This window comes from Cuculus canorus, chromosome 1 (genome assembly GCF_017976375.1).
Source record: "Cuculus canorus isolate bCucCan1 chromosome 1, bCucCan1.pri, whole genome shotgun sequence".
Lineage (NCBI taxonomy): Eukaryota > Metazoa > Chordata > Aves > Cuculiformes > Cuculidae > Cuculus > Cuculus canorus.
This window is the reverse complement of record NC_071401.1, coordinates 77,763,938-77,782,479: the sequence shown is the minus strand read 5'-3', so window position 1 is coordinate 77,782,479 and position 18,542 is coordinate 77,763,938. Positions and strand designations below refer to the sequence as shown.

At 39.1% G+C, this 18,542-nt stretch overlaps 1 protein-coding gene across 4 annotated transcripts in view; it reads right to left on the bottom strand.

The window, feature by feature from the left end:
• The window catches only part of FRMPD4 (FERM and PDZ domain containing 4), a 349,158-nt gene that overhangs the window by 27,504 nt on the left and 303,112 nt on the right, over positions 1-18,542 (bottom strand). For all 4 annotated transcript variants that reach the window (XM_054078055.1, XM_054078031.1, XM_054078040.1 and 1 more), the window contains exon 5: positions 5,349-5,394. In XM_054078055.1, the coding sequence (XP_053934030.1) occupies positions 5,349-5,394 (46 nt within the window). The remainder of the gene's footprint in view (positions 1-5,348; positions 5,395-18,542) is intronic.

Here is an 18,542-nt window from a genome sequence, read left to right as displayed (position 1 = left end):
AAAACTGGACAGAAATACTGTAGTTTTAAATAGCCACAGATTGTATATATGCTATCAATTTATGCTTGTTATTTAAAACTAGTCATTAGCTTAATATGAAATACTATGTTTGTTAGCAAATATGGAAAAATTGTATGACTGCAAGAATGTGTTGACTTTTTGGTCCATCCCTAAAGGTGATCATATGAGACAAAATTTAGCAAGCAAATAAAACGCGAATAAGAGGAAGAATTAAATTTATTAAGTGCAACAGTACATAATGCACAAAGGCAAACTAAATACTGTCATTCATAGCTGTGAGCAAGGCTGAAAAAAATATACCGTCTCACAAGAGCATTGTATAAGAGCAGGTAGGGACATGGAACCAATAACACAGAGTTTTACCATGCAGCAATTTGTTATAACCACAGGGCACTGACAGATCATTATCAGGACTATTTCTTTGTTAAAGCTCGTGACACAAATTTAATTGCTGAAATAGTGGTCAGATTTGGGTTCTCTCCTAAAAGTTGGTGATCTATCATAGACAATTACATTTTACTGTTTACATTATTTATAGTTTACTATTTTAAGATGGTCGGATCATCAATCCCAACATGTGTAACATACTGGTAAGGTGGGGAAATAGCTAAACCTCACTTGAATGCATGCATTAAGAATATCCGATCCATTCCATCTACAGTAAATGACAGCCTCGTTTATTGCAATTGTGCCAAAAAACAGGTCAGCTTCAGACTTCATGGAATATGCAGACATCGCAGCTCATCTCATGACTAGATGGGCCATCTCTGCATTTACTAAATGTAGAGGTCCTCCATAATATCCCCTCCAGTGGCTTTTGGGATTCTGCCTCTCCAAAGCTCAGCCCCTTACTTTCATGGATTATTCCTTTATATTAATGATTATCTCTCACACACAGGTGACTGCTCTTAATCAAGTGCAGGAAAGTACAAAAAAAGTCAGCTATTTTATGCTACTTTTAGCCCTACAACTCTGCAAGGTTGAGGACCTTTGGGAACGAAAGAAACCTTCACTTCATACAAACCCAGGCCAAAACAAACAAACAAAGAACCATATGAATGATAAAACACCTGAGATGAGATAAAGGGCTAGTGAGGAGGGAAAAGAACCCTAATAGCAATTGGGTTGGAGGGGAAGGGAAGGCAGAACTAAAAGGAGAAGACAGTAGACAGGGTGAAGGGTAGAAGGGCTGTTTTCCACACTGCTGAAACAATTATCATGGAAGTTCATGCTGAATCTTCTGAATCTTCACTGTTGAGAAGATCATGTATTTCATATAACTACAGTCCAGGAAAATCCATATAGCCTAAGAAGAGGCCACTACGAACAATGGTCAAGAGCAGCAGTGCTCATTGGGATTTGCACCACACACAGATGGAAGAAGAAAGGCTGTGCAGCACAAGTCTGACATGACAGGAGGATGCTTCAAATAGCTAAGAGTGGTTGGATAATGGCCATGGACCAGACAGCACTTCCAGAAGTCAATGCAGTGATGGCAATTTTGTCATTAACCACACCATGATCCTCTCCTGTGTGGGATTAAAGCCATGTATGGAACTAATCATACCAAAAAGCTGTGGAAGTCACACTGCAAAAAAGATCCTCAGCTTAGCTGTAAAAAATGTACACATTCAAAGAAAAAGAAGCCATCACTTCTACACCAACTTCACAATTTCAAGCAGTCAAAAATCACCTTGTTTAAAATGTTCACAATGTGTGACCTCCAAATGATTTCTAAAACTATACCTTGGTAGTCTTTTTCATCTAGATTTTGAAGCCTTTGTGACAAACCTGTTTCCTTTTTATGCCCTTCTTTACAACCACAAGTCTAGATATGGTAGTTGCTACTGTTCCATGACTCCAGAAGGCAAAGCAGCATGAAAAATACTGAGAGAGTCTCTGAGATTGTTGCCACAGTCATTAAAAAACATAAATGTTATTTATCATGGTTTTTCTGCAAACGTTGTGTCTCAGACTTGTAACTGTATTATAACAAGAAATATCTCTTCCAAAACAGAAAAAGATCTCATCCTTTTCCCCTTGCAGAACTTATGCATAGCAAAACTGTCATAAATCTCATCTGGACCTGGACTACCTCCAAGGAGTTTAAGAGATTAATCATGAAAGTAACCTATCAAATGATCTCTACACATAAAATCTTAACAGATATCAAAACAGGCAAGTTATTTGAGTAATGATTAAAACTTAATAAGGCAATAATCAGAACAATAGTCCATTTACAGAATAAAATGGTCAGAAATGATAATCAAATGCTATACTTCCAGAAATCAAAACTTTAAACTCCTCCAACTGATTTAGTTGTTCAGTGACCTCCTTATAAGCAGCAGTAATATGAACCCAGCAGAGATTTGTAGACTGATGGAAAGAAAAAGATAGCCTAATGGTTTGGTTTGGTCATAATTAAAATAAAATTTTAATGAGCTTAAGCATTAAACAAAACTGAATGCACTTAAGCAGAAATAATCTGCAAAAGCTTTCAAAAAGTACTAAGTGAACTACAGAGTACTATAATTCTAGATTACGTTTGCTTTCACCTGCAATCATAAAGGCAGTTATATGAAAGCATGAAAAGAAAACACACTCTAAATAGCATAACTAAAAACAATTAAGAAACAGCACTCCTGTAATCCATCTTGGCAGATATTTTCCATGCAATGACAGAAAGGAAAAGGTTCACCATTAAGAAAAGAGATCGATTAAATGTTTGTAAATAAGTATTTCTGCCAAGAATGTGGAAGAATTCCAATCTTTATTTAAAGATCTTACTTTTCCTTTGCCTGATTTTTACTTCATCTTTCCAGTTTTATTGGCAAAATAGTAAAAGGAAAAATGGGGGAGGCAAAACTAAAGAAAAGCGGAAAACATATGTGGGTCATAATTTTTGAAGACATTAATGTTGTTTCCATAATGTAAGACAAAATGTATTTGCCACAGGACCCCCTGCACAAAATACAAGGACAGGTACACAGCTAGAGCTCAGCAACACTCAGGCTGGCAGAGCTGAGAGGGATGTCACCTAACAGGCTCAGGCACTATTCATGGTAACACTGCAGCAGTATGAGAGCCAGCACGGGCCAGATGTTCAAGGCAACTCAGGAGTCCCCAGGAGACTTCAGAGCTCAGAGCTTGCATAAACTGAGAGACTCTGCACTGTTTCAAGGCTCAAACTTGACTGCCCACACTGGCAGCATCCTAACTGCTCCTCAACCCTATGCACACCTTCATTTCCACTGCAGGAAAAATGAGGCTTGAAAGTGGTAATGGAAGGATGCTATGAGATAAGACCCTTATCTGGACAAGTAGGGAGGTACAATAAGAGTGCACAAACCAGAGGAGATCTGCAGGGTGCAACAGTCCTGCACCTGAGGCTCTCCCAACTAAGCATTTTGACGTTAGTATAAAAACAAGTCAATTCAAGCTAGCACTGGTATGTATAGATCAACTGCATCTTCTGACTGGTCTGTGGGAACTCTTTGGGAGACAATCTTCATGCCTATGTGAGACAAAATATCCATCACCCCCAGGAACACGTATGCTTTGTCTGCAGTGGTAGGGCTGGGGGACTCCGGGACTCTGACAGACATACCAGAGCGGGGCAATGTAAATGCATGTATAAGATGGGCACATCAGTCCAAATGGCAAACAGGACAGTTCCAGTGCCATTCCTAGCTTGGTTACATCTAGAGGTCAGTTATTCCTTAGCCTTTGGTGCTGTGTAATGAGAGGAGCAGATTCTGCCTTGTCAGACAGGGCTTGGACCATAAGAGCTGGAAACATACCAGGTCATGACTTTCCATCTTCTCCAGTACCAAGTCCGGAGAAGGATCACACTTGTGCTGTAAGGTCACCCACTGAACATGGAGTGCACAGTGCATTTGGATTTCATCCTCCTTTATGTTCAGTACATACAGGCTTGCCCTCATAACAGCAGCAGAGTGATAAACAGGCCACAAAACCTCACAGACGTAGTACTACACTTTGCAGCCCACTTTTAAGGGCTACGCATACCTGAACTAAAGCACATGCCCTTTCTTCACCTGACATTTAAAGAAAAGAATGAAGCCTGTCAACGGATAAAATAAGGAAATCTGCATAGAAAAGGCAAGTGGGTGAGGATTTCTTTTCCCTAATATATTCCTCGTGATCAAAACCACTGACTGTAATCCAGCAGGCTTTAAAGGCAGTTAGGTATTTTTATTTGGTCAGACCATGCCTGCATTTTCATTTTAGAAGGCTAATGTCAACCAGATCCCTGCTCACCTTCCTGGCAGTGGTCTTAACTGCAACACAGTAGTCTCTGCCTGGTTTTGCTGGGGAATGTATGTTTTTACCCCATGATTTAGCTGCTCTGCAGACTGCTTCTGGAAAAGGGTACAGAAGCAGCATAACTACATTGCCACCTCTGAACTAGCCAGAAAGGCCCGTGAGTAGTAATGATGTCATATATCACTGATGAAGTTGCACTTGCAAGGTATATATTTTGGCAGCTTCAGCAGATAAACTTGTTTTCATATCATTGTGTCAAATCTATCTCATCTCTTATTCTTGTGTGAAGAGCATGCAATTATCTATGCCTTGTTAATCACAACTGTTGTGTATCAGGCTAGCCAACAGGGAGGTGAATGGACCTGTTGAATCTGAAATCACTCCTGACACAAGGCTGAGGCCGCTCACAAGCCTGCAAGGTGCGTGTGGCTGTATATGGATGTATGGGAAGAGAGGGTAGTGCTTCCTCCCCTGGCTTGGCTTCTCTCCATTTTCACCTGTCCCTCTTCATGGACGGGTTTGAGCAGACAGGTCATGAACCTGCTTCCACAAAGAACTTAGCTCTGAGGTGGGCTGCAGTTTCTCCCCAGCCCTTCAAGCCACCCTCACGCAATCACCTTTCTGTTTCTTCTCTTCCCTCACCTCCACGAGCCCTGCACTGGAGGTGCAGACAGAGCCCTCTCTTGCATAAGGTACAGCTGCTTTACTATGGCAGTGTAACTCTCTGGGACTGAGACAGAATTAAGAAAAACCCTGTAGCTGCAACATATCCGCAACTGAAGCAGAGCTCAGTGTCCTGCTCTACCCGTTCTTCCTGGTACAAGTTTAAAGACGTTGCTATTATTTAACTTGCTAATGCAATCTTTGAAGCACAGCACACAGTAATGTAGTCTTAAACATCATCTTTAAGAGACATAGCCCTTATCTCACTTATCTTTTTTTTATTGCACAGATAAGGTAGAAGCACAGACAGAATATAGGCAGAAAAAATAGCTGCTGTGTTGCTAGGAAACTAATTCAGAAACACCGCAGATACTTACAGGGTAAGGCTGAACAACAGTGAGGAGGATTGATTCTTTGCAGCTTCTATAAAAAGAAAAAAAAAAGTAAAACTAAGTAAAGATTCGTACTTTCATACACTACAGATAACCAGCTTTTCTTTTTCATGGAGAAAACTGGTTATTAAAATCACATAGCAGGGAACTACAGAGATAAGTAATATGCCAAAATAACAATGGATATTAATAAATGTTTTTTCCAATGTAATAAATTGAAATGACTTAACTTTACAGTTTATATCATGAAATATTTGCTTCAACAGAGAGACCTGCATACTGTAATAACTGTTTTCTCCAGCAAGAATGGAATAACATTTGATTTAACCTATCAGTTCAACTTCTATAGACTACACATTTCTTTTGTCTACTTTACAAATGGAAGTCACTTTTTATATCATCTAGCTCTTGTGCACCTAACATCGAATTTATCTGAAGACAGCAGTGTTTCCAAAAATGAGGACAAAATTGAGCCCACACTTCTTCTCTAGCTCATCTTTTTTAAATGGGTGGGAAAAGATAAATATTTGATGAATACCCCAGTTAGAATTTTTAGGGTTTTTACAAGATTGCTAAGGAAAGATTCTTCTTTAAAATGAAACAGCTCTTATTTAGGATGTAACTAGTACATGGAGAACATAGAAACAGCTCTAAAAAAACCCCAGCGGATTACAGGTTAAAGAGAAAAAATTATTAGGAATCTTTATATGATCAAGTGTTCTAGACAAATGACAAATATATATTTTGACTATTGGTGGGCAGTTGGGGCTCGTGGATAACTTGGGAAAATTAAGGGTAAAGACTAAGAAAAAGGAAGAGTAGCCAAATACAAAAAGGAAGAGTAGCCAATACCTACTATATTATAATACATTGTCGGTCAGATGGCTGCTGAGGGCAATATTACCTAAGAAAAGGTCAGTTGCCATTTTGCTGAGATGGAGTTAATTTTCAGTTAGTTTTACTACATTTAAACACAATTAATTGTTTATTCATGTGATTTATTGTCTGGCTAACTGAAGTGCAACTGATTTGGCTTGTCTGACCTGTTCAGCAGAACTAACTAAAATAAATCACACTGTATTATTTTATACAATGCCACCTTATATGCATATTCACACCACTGAAACACAACTTAAAAAGCCAAAAAGTAAAGAAAATAGAGGAGAGACTGAAGGCACGGTCAGAAAAGTGGTCTGGTAAGTCACGCTGTACTCGATGAAGCAAACACATGTCTCTCTGAAGGGCAACTGGGAGAACAAACTCTGCTTCTGTCAAAGCCATCAGTCATACAAGGGGCAAGGTCTGACCCAATATTCCCGAACTAAAGAAAAATTTGTTAAGCTTCAATGTTTACTCCTCTTCTTAGATATTTGTGTCTTTACACTGAAAGTGTATAGGTAAACTTTTAAAAAGGAGAGATTAAACATTTTGATTGTCTGTGCTTGTAACCACAGAAGTAAAATTAAATTAGAAAGCTAAAAAAAAATTAATGAGGAGCTACATGTGGTGAAAATTAAATATTCTGCCACAAAAGAGCATAATGTTTTTCCCTTTAGATATAATTATAACTACTTTAGGCATTTTCCTACAATTATTTTTCATTGTATTAAAACATTTTCCAAAGTTAAATACCCTTTATTTACGGTGGTCATATTTCTGAAAATTTACAGTTAATTTTCAAGGTCTGTAAGCTACAGTTCTGGAAATTTCCACAATTATTCTTTATTTTTCTCCACTGTTATTATTGAAGAGTTTATAGCCTACAGTTTTTTAAAAAAGGCACCTCCATCCTGCTTTGCCTAACAACAAGATTCCCTCTACCTTTTTACCATTCTACTTACCACATTTTGAGGAATTTGAAAATGCATGATAAGAAATGTAATTTATTTCAGGAATCTCAAAGTCACGTCTATGGTATCCATATCTATCAAATTTGTCACTGATTTATTAATGTAGGCATGCGAGTAGACAGCAAAGCTCAGAGAGGTGTTAGGTATGGGATGAACTGCAGTCCTGGGATAACTCCTCCATGCCCAACTGACCGACTCAACTACTTCCAACCCACTAATTTATGTTTCTCATGAAAGACATGATTACAACTGCCTCCTGCAGTTCAGCTACCTTAGACAATGGCCTTTAAAAAAGAAAAATCAGCTTTTCCTGAAAATGTTTTTCAGTTCTTCATTATTCTTGGATTAAACCAAAGTGCCAGTGTACGTGAGACTCATCCCAGACTACCAAGATCTTCTTTAAACCAAAAGATCATCAGTGCTAAGATTTATTTTGGGGACAAGACTTTCTTACAGGATAATCACTTGCACTGGAATGATGCTAGACCTTGCACTATTCATTCAACATTTGAGGCTACAATAAGGCCATTTGGAGTATCTGGACCCAAGTATGTTACACTCACAAAGCAAGTGTTAAGCACTATATACAGCCACCTTATCCTTACAGAAAACATTTGCTACAAAACACATGCCACACACAAAACACAACACAGTTACAAAATAAATAAATATTTAGTCAGCAACTTTTTGATCTGCGGTACTCAGTCACGATTCTACTGCTCACTTTAAAACCTCAACTCATGATGGCAAAACTCCATACCATAGCGCATCCCTTTCTACTTCCAATACTGTTAGTAAATTCTGTATATCTAAATGATGACTCGCACAGCGCTGGAAACTGTCAATTGCAGCATGTGTTGTATACATAACAAGAATGGAAAGACAATGGAATCACTGTGTACTGTGATCTGTAAGTTTTATAACTGAAATGTATTTGTACATACGTATGCCCACGTGTGACAGTAGATCATTTAAACAGTTTAGAGTACATAAACTAGGTATGTCACCACAGTCAAACACGAGGTACTTGTTTTAAACAACTTCTGAAAGCTAGTAGCAAAGGTTGAAATAACAACTGCCACCTTACTTTCCCTCAAAATGTCTTTCCTCCTTTAAGAATGCAGCTAAAATAAAGGAAAAAAAACCAAACAACCCAAGAAAAAAAGCCAAATCCAAATCAGTATATATTACAGATATTACCTTTCATACTCACTAAACCACAACCTAATAGAATTACTCAAGACCTAACATCTGCAACTCCAAGCTTAGACAACAGCTATGAACACCAACACCATAAAAAAAATCATCATATTTCTTCCATTTCCTGTCATTAGAACCAAATGGTGAGAACAAGGCTAAAATCTGAAAGCTGCAATGGGCATTTCAGTGAGTCCTCTCTTTGTCCTTCCCTCTGCTCCCCATGGTGATTATATTTGTCTTCTCCCTAGTCCTTACAGCTACTTAAGCTGTAACAAGGAGAGAATATAGATGGTTTGGGAATCAAATTAGGAGTATTATAAAGGTTAAAGTTGTATTACTAAGTATCACTCATCTTCGGCTACATAAGGCGTTAACATTCAGCTACAATGCCAGACATTGACTTTGTCTGTGAACTTGGGGCTGTAAATTAGTCTTTCTTCGGCTTCCTCCTAGCTGGCAGTGAGGAAGAAATACAGGGGCAGACAAGGGACGTGTGGGGACTTCCCAGTACCTGAGACATACAGAATAAGTGGTTCTATTCTTTATATGCATCCTACAGCAAATATAGCATATGAATAAAGAGAAAGAATATGTTTACTGTAATCACCCTTTAGAACTGAGAATGCAAAATTATTGTTTAATTTAAAAGCTTTTAGCAATTTCACATACTAGAGGAGTACTAGGTTTCTCTCCCAGTGGAGACAAATGAATTAGGAATTGACATATAAAGGAATATATAAGGAATACTATTTACAGGGAATGCAATTAAGAAAAACCTTTCTCTTAACCATAACTTATCTCTGTTTCACTCACGCTGAACATCAGCTTCTGAAACTCTTGTTTTCAAATGCTTAGTTCTCTGCTATTTCTGGATCCCCTGTTTCTCTTTGGGTCTCACTATTGATGAGAAAGAGCTGAACTTCACATTTATGGAGTGTGATGCCATGATTTGCAGAATGCTTCACACTATGTTTTTGCAGTAAGGAAACAGAAATCAGCAAGTCAAAAACTAATTACAAAATATAATGAGTTACCTCAAATGACCTATTCAATGGTAAAGAAAGTGGAACTCCTCTTCAAAATCTAGCATCTAGGCTAGAGAAAAATAATTCAGCACTTGAATGTCTTTTTTATTATGAAGATTAAGGTAGTAATAACAAACAAAGAGTCACTCTATTGTAGTACATTGCAAATTATTTTAAAAGGATCATTTTTATTTGAGTTGTATATACATTTTTACACAAAACCTGTTCTACAGTAGTTATCTTCACCTAGGGAAGCTTCATATTTCACTTTTTCAGACTTTTGTTATAAGCAATAGTTCCTATGGAAAAGAACAGCTTGCCCCAAAGATCTGCCTAGATTTATTTCCAGGGCTGGAGACATCTTCTGGAGAGACTTTGGTGGGACAGAGTAGACCCATCTTAACCCAGTGTTGACTCATCCTTTGCTGTTTTTACACAGGCCTCCACAGGCCCTTGATAAGTTCATGAACAAACTCAGTATTCATTGACACCTATGAAACAACATAGATGGACAGGGTGATGAGGGGACAGGAGAAGCATTAAGAAGATTATGCCTTTCCCCAAGGCTGCTTATGTCACAAGAGAAGCAGTGCTCTGCAAACACAAACACAGAAGCTAAAGGCCTAAGCTGTCCAGCTCCTCTGCATTGAAGAACTCCTCCAGCAAGAGCCATGGTGTGTGTGGCTCTTCATCCTCTGTTTCCAGAGGCAACACTGCAGCACACAGAACTACAGGCAACATTTCCATGACTCAGTAGCTTCTAAATGAGAAGTACAGATGATTAAACTAGACTACAAGCTGTGCTACTGTGGGCAGATTTCTTCTGGCCTCCTGATTACATCTCCCCATAAATGAATGCTGGTTTAGCAGCAGGGGAGAAATCTGACCTCACCAAGCCTAAGAGGAGGATACTTTCCAGATAATGTTTAGGAGAACAGAGAGAAGTATACATTCTCAAGAGACTACAAATATATGACACAAGAATTGCTTGAAGGGTGGTAGTGGGATTTTGGTCTCTGCCTGTCCAGCTGGCTGCACTGACCTCCAAGAAGACTCTCTGAAGATTTTGTACACAGATAGATATGGGCTATCCTGCCATCATACTACGCAGGTTATGCCACGTATAGCTTTACTTCCCGAACTCCATCTCTGAAGACAGTTGCAGAAGCACAGCAGGCAAGAAATGTGGCAAGAGGGTCATGAAAAGGTATACCACCACAAAGGTGAGGTGTGGGGTCCCTGTTAGAAGTGGAGGATTAAGGTTCCATGATCTATGGATAGAGATAGGACATGAGGACAAGATCTTGCTCTGAGAGTGGACACATGAAGAACAACCTAAGAGATCAATGGGAACATCAGGTTAGATAATGTTTTTTCCTGGGATGACAGAGGACAGAACGCAAAGATCATAGTGTTCAGATTTTAGTTTTGGAGATCGCGAGGGTGCATTGGAACCCCTGGTATCAGAAGCAGAGGGATCACACATTTGGAAAGCTAGTGGCTGCTTGTTCCACCACTGTTAATGGTATTGCCTTTAGCTGTGCTGTCAATACAGTGAAATACTCCTGACATCCAAGCAACTTCAACTTGCCAGCTCCTGAACCCCACAATTTCATTTGAATAGCCCTACTGCTTCACAAGGTCCTTAAAATTTAAGCCTATCAGTAAGTATGTGAGGACTTGCAACAGCAGAAGAAATCTGCACAAGAATCTGGGAATTTTACAGGATTCCTGTTCAAATGTCTGAGCTTTAAAAACTGTTCAAGTAATGGATGCTTGAAATGACCACTGCCACATAAAGTATAAAAGATATAAGCATGGGATTATTACTGCACTGCAGGATCAAACAGCGGCAGAAACACAGCTGAGAGAAAAGATACCCCAATTCGAACATAAATAACTTCAATAATAGCATACACAATATTACTGTCAAAGCAAATTGCGTTTTATATAAATGTTCTTCCTTTTAAAGGTCTGGCATGGTGTGAAAGTCAATCTTTAAAATTGTCACAGTCTGCAGCTGGCACTAATTGGAACCCATGTTGGAAGTCTCTGTAAGGGGCCAAGAAGCAAGTGTGTCTGCAGGCTGAATTACACTCACTTCCTCTGATAGATGTGGTCCCTCCAGATCAGCGTTGAGGTGCACTGGCAGGCTGTCATACAGGAGATAACTATTTCAGATGCCTCTGTAGTAAAGGCTTTGAGAATGAAAAGCCTCCCTTTCTCTATGTCTGCCCATCTGCAAAGCTTTCACATGCACAAAACTCATTCCACTTTCTCCTTTATTCACATCACGGCAATGCAAGGCCTATAAAGAAGCTGTTCTTGAATTTCATTGCTTTATGAAGACCAATATGTAGCTCTAGTCAGAATAATCCTCCTTTCCACAAAGATCCAAAGTTGTCTAGTTGCTTATATTCTCAACTGTAAGTCTAGAATCTTTGTAACTGAGTTACCAAACTGTTAGTCAAACAGCAAATACATGCGCTCACTGTATAAAAGTGTCTTGTTAAGGCTGCTTGAGTATAAACAGCAGCGTCATGCTGCTAACTGCCGAGCAATGTTACCTGCAATTCTCTACCAGACAGTGTCTTACCAGCTCCTTCTTACTACATTAGGTAACATTTGTCCCTTTGCCAGTCTGCCAGTGATGGATGGGGATTGCAGTGCCTTCTGCATAATGGGGCTTGAGGTGAATAAAATTGCAACAGGAGCAAAATATTTTCATTTTCTCATTCCGGGTCCTGCACTTGGGGCATAATCCTATGCAGTGCTACAGACTAGGAGAAGTCTGGCTAGAAAGCTGCCTGGAGGAAAAGGACCTGGGGGTGTTGCTTGACAGCCAACTGAACATGAGCCAGCAGTGTGCCCAGGTGGCCGAGAAGGCCAGTGGCATCTTGGCTTGTATCAGAAACGGTGTGACCAGCAGGTCCAGGGAGGTTATTCTGCCCCTGTATTCGGCACTGGTGAGACTGCACCTCAAATACTGTGTTCAGTTCTGGGCCCCCCAACACAAGAAGGATGTTGAGGCTCTGGAGCGTGTCCAGAGAAGAGCAATGAAGCTGGTGAGGGGGCTGGAGAACAAGTCTTATGAGGAGCAGCTGAGAGAGCTGGGGTTGTTTAGCCTGGAGAAGAGGAGGCTGAGGGGAGACCTTATTGCTCTCTACAACTACCTGAAAGGAGGTTGTACAGAGGAGGGAGCTGGCCTCTTCTCCCAAGTGACAGGAGACAGGACAAGGGGGAATGGCCTCAAGCTGTGCCAGGGGAGGTTCAGGCTGGACATCAGGAAAAAAATTTTCACTGGAATAGGCTGCCCAGGGAGGTGGTTGAGTCACCTTCCCTGGAGGTGTTTAAGGGATGGGTGGACAAGGTGCTGAGGGGCATGGTTTAGGGATTGTTAGGAATGGTTGGACTCGATGACTCAGTGGGTCCCTTCCAACCTAGTGATTGTATGATTCTATGATTCTACATTAGCCTTCGTGTCATTCTGCAGTACAACTCTGAATAACAGCAACATGCAGAAATCTCTGTGTTGATTGGGCCACCTTCCTCAATCATTTACCCAATCTACTTACACAGATCCATGACTATCTCCCTCAGCCCCTGAAAGAACTTGCAGTTACACCTCAAGGCAGAGTAGAGGACGTATTAGGAGATACTAATACTGGCGTTGTTCACTCCAACAGAAGCAGTATTTGCTTGTTTTACCCAGTGCAAAAACTGAGAGCCAGATGGGCATGCATGCATATCTGATGGGCTGAGACTTTCACCGAGTCCGACTGTTAGCATTCTACTGCCACATGACCACAGCATAAATTACTTCACGCTGCATGAAGGTACCATACTGCCAAGGAGAAAAATGTAGTACTTACTCCCCTACTAATTAACTGTTCAGCTGTCCTCTTCTAATTAGACTATCTGCACATTAGTTTTAAAGGACCAAAGTCAAATAAAGCAAGATAATATTGGTCTCTCAGGTCACTCATTCAGGCCAGCATTTCAGTGCTAGTTTTCCTATCATTAACTGCCAAAGCCTCAGAAGCTCTGAGGAAAAGTAAATTCTCAAAGTGTAATGAACAAAGTGCAATACAAGCCAACCTCAAGATGTCTGTTGATGAGACATCTTTAGGAATGGTGCTATGGAGCTACTATGCACTACTATCAAAATAAAATATTTATGCAACAGGGTGGTCTCACCATGGAAAGGGAAGTTCCACTGTCCTGAAAATTTCTCATCTTTGTCAGACTATGTTGTTTTCATCAGAATGCAGTGACTTTTTAATGGCATTTCTGTAGGCATTTTGATCAAGCCATTTCAGATAAAATTTCTAAATGCAATTCTCTTTCCCCATGTGCAGAAGCCATCAGGCATGCCACAGCTGCCCACTGCACACACCACTTGGGTTCATTAAACCCATGCAATTCATTTGGGATCACTTATCTTTTGCATTGATATACTTATTGAGGACTTCCAAGAACTTGGAAAGTTCTGAAATTGAAATATCAAGGTTGTAAAACAAAATGCACAACATGGTAAATTCTAACTGCTTCACAAAATCCAACCCAATGCTGATATGAAAAATTATGTTCTGAAAAATGGCAGGAACCGATTCCCTGGTGTATCCATTAGAAACCTAGCAGTGATTATGAAATTTATTCTGATTACTCTGCCATTTCTTAACTTCAGCTTTCAAAAATGGAGCCATCATGAATTTGTTACAGTTGAGTATGTGGTCACAGCAACACCTAATCTGAAAAATGCTAAATGTAATCACAATATTTTTCCTTTTTTCTTGTAAATAAATCTCTTACAACTAGAGTAAGAGTTCATTTATCTGGGACAGGGAAAGAAAGGGATAAACCAGCTTGAGTGTTTTTCTGTACAGGTCTCAGATATTCTTCTAAATTATTTGAATTAGATTAAGAGAAGCTTTCTTGTCCCATACTGAATTTTCAGCAGTTATTAGACATGCAGTCACACAATCATTGAATTTTTATCTCAAGAGTGGAAACAGATAGAAATTGAAGCTTCAAGGAGTAAAGGAAATGATGAGGTAACTCTCCAAACTCTGGAAATTGGTGTTAATCCATTCACTTATCTCAGTTGAAAAGAGAGATTAACAATGCGATCTAGCAATTGAAAAGAATGTTTCACAGAGGGAATATAACTCTAATATTCACATAAGGAAGCTCTACTGGTTTCTTACTTTTATTCTTTCAAAGAGACACAACATAAATTTTCACTTAGGCAAGAAATTCTCTTTTCTAGTGGTTTATTTTTAAAGTCTGCTTTTGCTGATGCTGTGTTACAAAGTAAAAATCATCCCTTGACTTAATATTTTTATTCCCTAGTCTGGCTGTAGCAGACCTCTCATGTTCCATGGGAAGTGAAAGTTTTGATTTCATCAATTCTGGGCTATTTCTTTTCATTATAACTTGCAGCACAACATATTTAAGATGAGGACATCTGGACAATGGGGAAAAAAAGACTAGAAGAGAAATAATAATTCTTCAAATGGTCACACAGTATCAGGGGAAAAATCAGTAGAAAAAGACCAACAGCTATGGTCATAGTTTGACAATACTCTAAATTAGGCTTCCAGTACTGGATTGAAAAATCAGTAGCTAAATGCTGCACAGCTATGGAGCACTGTGTGAGTGTGTCTATCAGTACCAGTATGCTCAGAATTTATATAAAGCAGATTACATACAGAATCAGGTACTGTCTTTCCTTCAGCAAATGCCATAATGTTAGTAAAGAGCCAACAAAACCTTCATGGCGTGTCTAATGGCTAATTTCACAAAAGTGCAACTTTGTGCCCACATTAAAACTGTACTGGTGATTGAACAAGGAAGGCGCAGCTCTGCTACCACAAACCATGAAAACACAGCTGGATTAACAAGTTACTGCTTATGACCACAATTACATGAAAGAATGTGAAGAGAGGTGCACTTACTGTGAATGTCACAGCATCTTCTGGCAGCAGGCAAAGCAATACCGCTGCCTTCCACAACAAAACCCTGCCTCTAGTGGAGCTCTTTGTTGCCTATCAGGCCTTGACAAAAGTCAGATAGTTAATATATTAATATTAATATAATGCAAATATTGCTTCACTACGCCTCTACTTTCCCAGCGGTCTCCCCCTACTCTGATATTTTGTCATAGGTGGACATACTTCAGACAGAGACATACTGTACATGCTGGTGTAGCATTTTGCAGTGAGGTTTGGTCATTGTAGATAATATGGCAGTTAAGAGACCAACAAAAAGGTGTGATGTAATGCATTGTCTAGTGCCAAACTCTTTGAATAAATAATTACGGTGATGAATTAAAATAAACATTGGTGTAATATTGTTGTTCCTTCCTGAGAGTCAAGGAAATCATGTACTCTAAGAAAACAGTTCAAAAACAATTTGGAAATAAGGAGGTAACATAAAAGACAGTAGAAGTTGTCAGAAACTGTAGAGGAGCAATGCCTGTATCAGTAAGATTGTCAAAAGACATCTATGGGAGTTATATATTAAAGAGGAGAAAAGTTCACTAAAAATGAGAAAACCTTAAGGATATTTTTATTACATGACAGATTAACCATTGTCTTTTAGGATCAGTGCTTCATTTTCATTTGTATAGAAGCAAAAAAAAAAAAAAATCATTACAGATGCTATTCATAATCTGGACTGCACCGGCATTTTCACTTTCAGGTTAGGGCATTGTGTATGCAGCAATGAAAGGTCAGGTGCTCACATACGTCCTTCATTCCTGCAGCTATTCAATCTTCTCTTTTCCTTAATGCTTTTCAAAAATCAGATAAATTTTGCTGATTAAATGTCAAATGCTTAAGGAACATGTTGTTTTAGAAAGTTATCTGAGTTTTTATTGATAAAGCATAACATTCACATAGGGCTATTTTGTGTCGGAAGTCCTTTACAGACATTATCTTAGCTCTGAGTAATCCAGACATTAAAGAAAAAGAAATTAAGAATATGCATTCAGAAATGAGATAAAGCACTTGAATTCTGAAGAGTACTGTCATTTCAAGCACTATATTATGTACTGTTCTCAGTTCAATATTATTGGCTTTATTATTGTTCCTTAAGAAAAACACATACATTCAAAGAGTAAGTGGCATTTTTCTTTCAGATGCCCGAACGCTATTATTTTTGCTTTTAACTCTTATCTGCTTTTTTGGGAACCAGACTATCTGATCAAATCTAAGAGCCTCTGCTCTTTGTTATAGAACACAATGCTGAAATTACATTTTAAGTAATTAAGGATTGACAGAAATAGCTTTAAGAAATAGATGTTCCAATGAAACAAGATTCATTCAATTCCTCATTAACAAAAGTTTCAGTGGTCAATGGCTTGAGTTTTGTGAGTGTTATCACTATTATTATATCTGCAAGGTTAGACAATTGATGGATATTGAGCTGCAGAGTCTCATGCAGAATGATTTTTGCTTACTGAGCCTAGAATAGAAAATTGGTTGGTCAGATGCCAGAGATGTATCCATGTGCCAGTATAGAAGTATAAGTGATGGCAACTGTGATCTTATTATGATTTGGATGGGTGGCCAAAAAAGCAAATGTGCAAACTGTTTGGCTATATTTGTCTATTTGTGTCCTCACACATTACTTAATAAATTTAAGATGTAGATTGATATGAGAAGAAAGCGAGTCAGAATTCTTGCCAGCCAATTAGCCACTTGCTTTGGTTAAATTACATTAGTTATTAAAAAGTTCTGCCATGAATATATATCTTATATCCAGGATGTTCAAAACTGGAAACTTCATACTTTTTTTAAGGATGTATTTATTTATTTTTCTAAGATTAATAAGATACGACTTTAAAAACCTATTATATTTAACGCTCTATCCAAGCTTTCAAAATCATATTGTTAATTTTTATTTAATAAATCTAAATATTTATGCAGGTTAACTCAATAACGTATCTACACTGATATACCTTTTATTTTCCCACCTTTTGTACCACTAGAATTAGACAAATTGGTTTATATTTTCCTTGGGACTAAGAAACACTAATACAAGTCTCACTGAAAAGTTACAAAGCCAATGTACGCTGCACACTTAAGCATAAATCCTTCCTTGATAAATGCAAAAATGTTACAAAATAAGGTGGGAAGGAATGTTTGAAAATGAGAGAAGAAAATTACCCTGTAGACACAAACCAGGCATGAAATGCTGAACAGTTGCATTCTTCTATCCACACAGAAAATGAAGACATAATTGCAGTGCAGTTGGACACACCAGTGTGAGCTTTCATCTAGATAGGATGGGTAACAACAGCAGTAACAACACAACGCCACTCTTCGGCATCTGTTATTCTCCCTGCCCCACCCCCCAAAAAGCACCCACACTCGTAGAGCCAAGTGAGTCCTTCGTTATTCATATTCAGATTAAAGTTCAGTCAGGGATACAACTCGCACACACGCTGCATTCCGGCCAATCCCAGCCCACCGCCTCTGCAGCGCTGCCGCGCTCTGTGCTGAAGCCAAAAAACCGTGAAAAGTAACCAGTTTCATTACTGTCCTCTCCTGCTCCTTAGAAGCTGTGAGTAACAGTCAAGACTGAAGAGGACAGTTAAATGTCTCTCTGTTCTTTAGGTGAGGAGGAGGAGGGAAGCTGTTCATGGAGGAGGTGAATACATAACTCACTATAAAGCTACAGCCAGAAGGTGGTAGGAGGGAGGATGAATATCGATACAGGGAAAAAAGAAGAAAGGACTTACTTCATGCAGTAGTTAATTAATTTTACAGGTTTTACATTTGATCTGGTATACTCGTGGGTTTTTTTCAGCTAGATTTAGATCCCCTGTGGCTTGACAGGGCACTTCTGTTTACCTGGGGAGTGCTGTGCTCTGCTGCTGAAGGTAGAACCTGCACCACCCTGCACGGAGGGGCTTGAAACCAATGGTGTTGAGGAGGGAGCACAACAAGCTCTGGCACAGACACTGCCATGTGAAGGCCACAGCCACTCAACTGTATCGAGCAATTATTTGACTAAGCAAGAGCCATGATAGCACAGCGGTGAGGCACAACGCTGCTGCTACCTCTGGCTGCAGCTCTGAATCAGCTTGTCAATAACCA